This window comes from Hyposmocoma kahamanoa, unplaced genomic scaffold, assembly GCF_003589595.1.
Source record: "Hyposmocoma kahamanoa isolate Upper Pololo Valley unplaced genomic scaffold, ASM358959v1 91, whole genome shotgun sequence".
Classification (NCBI taxonomy): domain Eukaryota; kingdom Metazoa; phylum Arthropoda; class Insecta; order Lepidoptera; family Cosmopterigidae; genus Hyposmocoma; species Hyposmocoma kahamanoa.
In genome coordinates, this window is record NW_020654684.1 from 140,217 (window position 1) to 143,775 (window position 3,559).

The following is a 3,559-nucleotide window of genomic DNA, read 5'->3' on the forward strand; positions in this document are numbered from 1 at the left end:
ATTGGAACTATATTGTAAGTAATCCACGCAAATTACATTTCCGTATAATTTGAGATAAAAAATAAAATGTATGTTTCTCCATACAAAAAAAAACATTTTTTTTCTCCGAAACTATCAACTTTTCCAGAAATTATACAAGAATAAAAGTTGTTAGGAATTTTATTATCTATCATATAAAAAAAATTTACTCGGTACTCCATAAGTTATTCCTATGTCCAAGAATTATCCATTTGAGCCCACTTTGCGACGGGGCGGTGTGGCCCGCTTCGTCGTGAGGAGAGAAGGGGGAGGACGTAGCTCCTCCTAGGTGCTAGGAGGGTTCCGGTGCGCAAAGTCGATCCCGGATCCCTCCAACTGGAGCACCCGAAAAGGCCACAATGGGGTTTTAGCCGGTAGATAATTCGGCATAACCCTAACATAACATAGGACACATCTCCGCCGCTGCCCCCGCGGCGGAGATGTGTCCTATGAGGATTTCCCCCGCACAAAAAAAACGTTAAGTTAGGTTTATAAAAAAAAGCATTTACTGCTCAAAATTACTTTCGAGGTGATGAAAATTCGACCAAACGTTATTTCTGAAAAATGCCACTTCGGCTTTCTGATAGGTAACCGCGTGACCTTATGGACCAATAACTCAAAAGGACAGCTATTTGCGATACACGATAACGTGATCGGGTATTTGGTACCAATTGGTACACTAGATGTCGCGACGAGTACCAAATAGTTATTTTTGCAACTAATCGTTTTATAATGATAAGCTGCAAAGGTCAATGAATTTATCAAAGCTACTCTAATTTTTTAGTGATAACAAACAAATCAACTAGATGGCGCTATTCTTTTGTTTAGTAGTTATTTTTGCAACTAATCGTTTTTTAATGATAAGCTGCAAAGGTCAATGAATTTATCAAAGCTACTCTAATTTTTTAGTGATAACAAACAAATCAACTAGATGGCGCTATTCTTTTGTTTAGTTTAGGATTAGCACCATCTACCCATATTCAAAAGCGATAATTTAAATTAGTCTGTAGCACACAATGCTTTCTATTGACACGCATATTTATCATAACTCAGAAAATACATTCCTTACCTGAGAAGCATTACACTGCAAGTGCCATTTTTGTAATTTCACAGGGGAGGCGGTTTTGTGTCAAAATGCAGCATGTACAACATTTAGAATAGCTTGAAATAAAACTAATTGAGTTTTAATAACATTTCTAGCTTCCCTAATTGGCATACAAACTGCTTTTCGACACAAAATCGCTTCCCCCGTAAAATTACAAAAATGGCGTTTACAGTGTAATCCTTCTCAGGTAACGACATTTAGCTCAAGTCAATATTTGAATAATATTACAAGGAAAAACTGACTATCTACTTAAATTTCATATTAAAGACGAATTAATTGATATTCACGACCATTTACGTTATATGAACTAACTTTCAGGCTATTCAGCGCCATCTAGTTTACGGAATTTTGACCTTATTCAGAGTTACGATCTGTAGTATGGAGATTAGCAGTTCTTTTCAGTTATAGGTCCATTTCTTTTGGTAGTAACGTCAATGTTACTTACAAACGTATTTCATAATTTATTTCTAATGCACCTGATGACAAGATGACTAAGATGTTTGGACAGAATTATGAATTGGAAATGAAACTATTTTTTTCGGATCTATTTTTTTTTTCAAACAAACAGCCAATTTTACAGTTGGTTGACCATCTCAGTCGGCCGTGACTATAAATAGTTTTATTTCCTACGTGTAACATTCGCGACAACCGAGAACTCGATAAAATTGTAAATTCTTTTTGGTTCGGGAATATTTTAAAATCGCGTGTCGCTTAGAAAATCAGACATAGTTGTATGCGCCTGACGTTTTTTAAATAGCGAACGAACATAGGGAAAATTTGCTTTTTTTTTTGTCAACACTGGCTTGTGAAACTCGGTATTACACGGTGTTCCCTTTATAGTTACAAGTCTGTTTTTTAAGGACCTTTCTGAATTTCCCAACATCGCTAAAAAGTGCTTTGATTTGTGTATTTAAAACTGATGTTTCTGATGCAAACTATACACTCTGAAATTACGTACTTTCCTAATTTGTTAGCACCATATATACCTAATATATATCTATTATTCATTTTTCTAAATGTTCATAAGGACAAATCACGACCGCTACCATTCTTAGATATTTATATAATATTTTTCAGGTATTGGCACCATCTGGCAAGATATTTGAAGTATCATTATCCTTAAAATATAAGGATTTTTTACATTCTATAAAACCCGGACATTATGTTTTAGTTGAGAGTATACCAGGTAGCAATAAAGCTGAGATAGTGACAGCATTAGACAACGATAGTATAAGACAGTATGTTTACGACAAGGTGTGGCCACCGGAGTTTAATCCAAATGTTACAAAGTTTCATGTCAGGAAAAAACAACGGCAGGCCGTAAAACAAAAGATACGTCGGTTCAAGGGCTTACATAGTGACAAAAAATACTTGGCAGCGTACAATCGTCAATGTCAACCGTCCTCGACTAGTTCCAGTGATAATGTCCCCGAGGGTGAGTGTGAAACTTGGCCTCCGCGTATGTTACATATAATCGAAAAACACAAAAGAAACTTTAAACCATGGTTCCCTCCTGGTCCAAAGCCAAAAAATCTGAATCCAAACAAAACGAGAATCAGTTACCTTAAAAAAGTGGCTGCTAAAGAGATTGAGAAAGATGATGAATACGGATTAATGATGAGGCGATTGGCAGAATGGAAGGAAAAGGGGGGAAAGAAGCCTACCAAGGGCAGTTGGCTTTGCGCTAGATTAAAACGCAAGTTAGAGAAAGAAGTCAAACAGACAAAGAAAAGAAAACATATAAAGCAAGATAAAAGTTCAAGTGAGAGTACTGAGACAGATTCCGATTCTACATACAGTAGTCAAACCACAAGTACAGAAAATAGTACAATCGAGGATGATAAGGCGAATAAAACCACTGACAGCAAGATAGAAAGTAATAAAGAAATTGAAACAAGTGAAGCTAACCCTACTACTAGTAACATAGAAAACGATGAAGCAATTAAAACTGATAGTAACACAAGTGAAACCAAAACCGCTGATAGTAAAAAAGAAAATGAAAAATCAAGTACAACAGCACCTATCAGTAGTGGAATTGCAGCCACTACTAGTAAAGTAGAAGACGATATAGCAATTATTACAGATATTTGTGCACGCGGAGTTGGAGCTACCGGTAGTAAATGTACGCCATGGGGAATACTCAGAAGTTCAAAATACAAAAACAAAAAAATAACTCAAGAAATGATCGATGCTTTCATACGAGACGAAGTAACAAAAGAACAAGAGAAACTAATAAAAAAAGAGAAATTAAGACGGGCCGTAGTAAAGACATTAGGCGAGGACTTTGAAGTTAGTAGCAGCGAAAGCGCGGATACTGGCCAAGGTAGCGGATCTAGTGGCGAAGGTGAAGATACAGATGAGGAAAAAGATAAGAAAACGAAAGACAAGAAAAAGAAAGAAAAGGAAAAGAAAGAAAAGGAAAAGAAAGAAAAGGAA

At 36.1% G+C, this 3,559-nt stretch overlaps 2 protein-coding genes across 2 annotated transcripts in view; one reads left to right on the forward strand and one right to left on the reverse strand.

The window, feature by feature from the left end:
- Positions 1–1,456, reverse strand: part of LOC113236289 (DNA polymerase subunit gamma-1, mitochondrial) — a 103,580-nt gene extending 102,124 nt beyond the window's left edge. Inside the window, exon 1 of the mRNA XM_026472301.1 lies at positions 1,436–1,456. Within this exon, the coding sequence (XP_026328086.1) occupies positions 1,436–1,456 (21 nt within the window). The remainder of the gene's footprint in view (positions 1–1,435) is intronic.
- A 762-nt stretch (positions 1,457–2,218) lies between these two features.
- LOC113236346 (DNA ligase 1-like) overlaps positions 2,219–3,559 on the forward strand; it is a 1,512-nt gene continuing 171 nt past the window's right edge. Inside the window, exons 1-2 of the mRNA XM_026472384.1 lie at positions 2,219–2,657; positions 3,088–3,541. Coding sequence (XP_026328169.1) covers positions 2,626–2,657; positions 3,088–3,541 — 486 coding nt within the window. The 5' untranslated portion in view covers positions 2,219–2,625. The remainder of the gene's footprint in view (positions 2,658–3,087; positions 3,542–3,559) is intronic.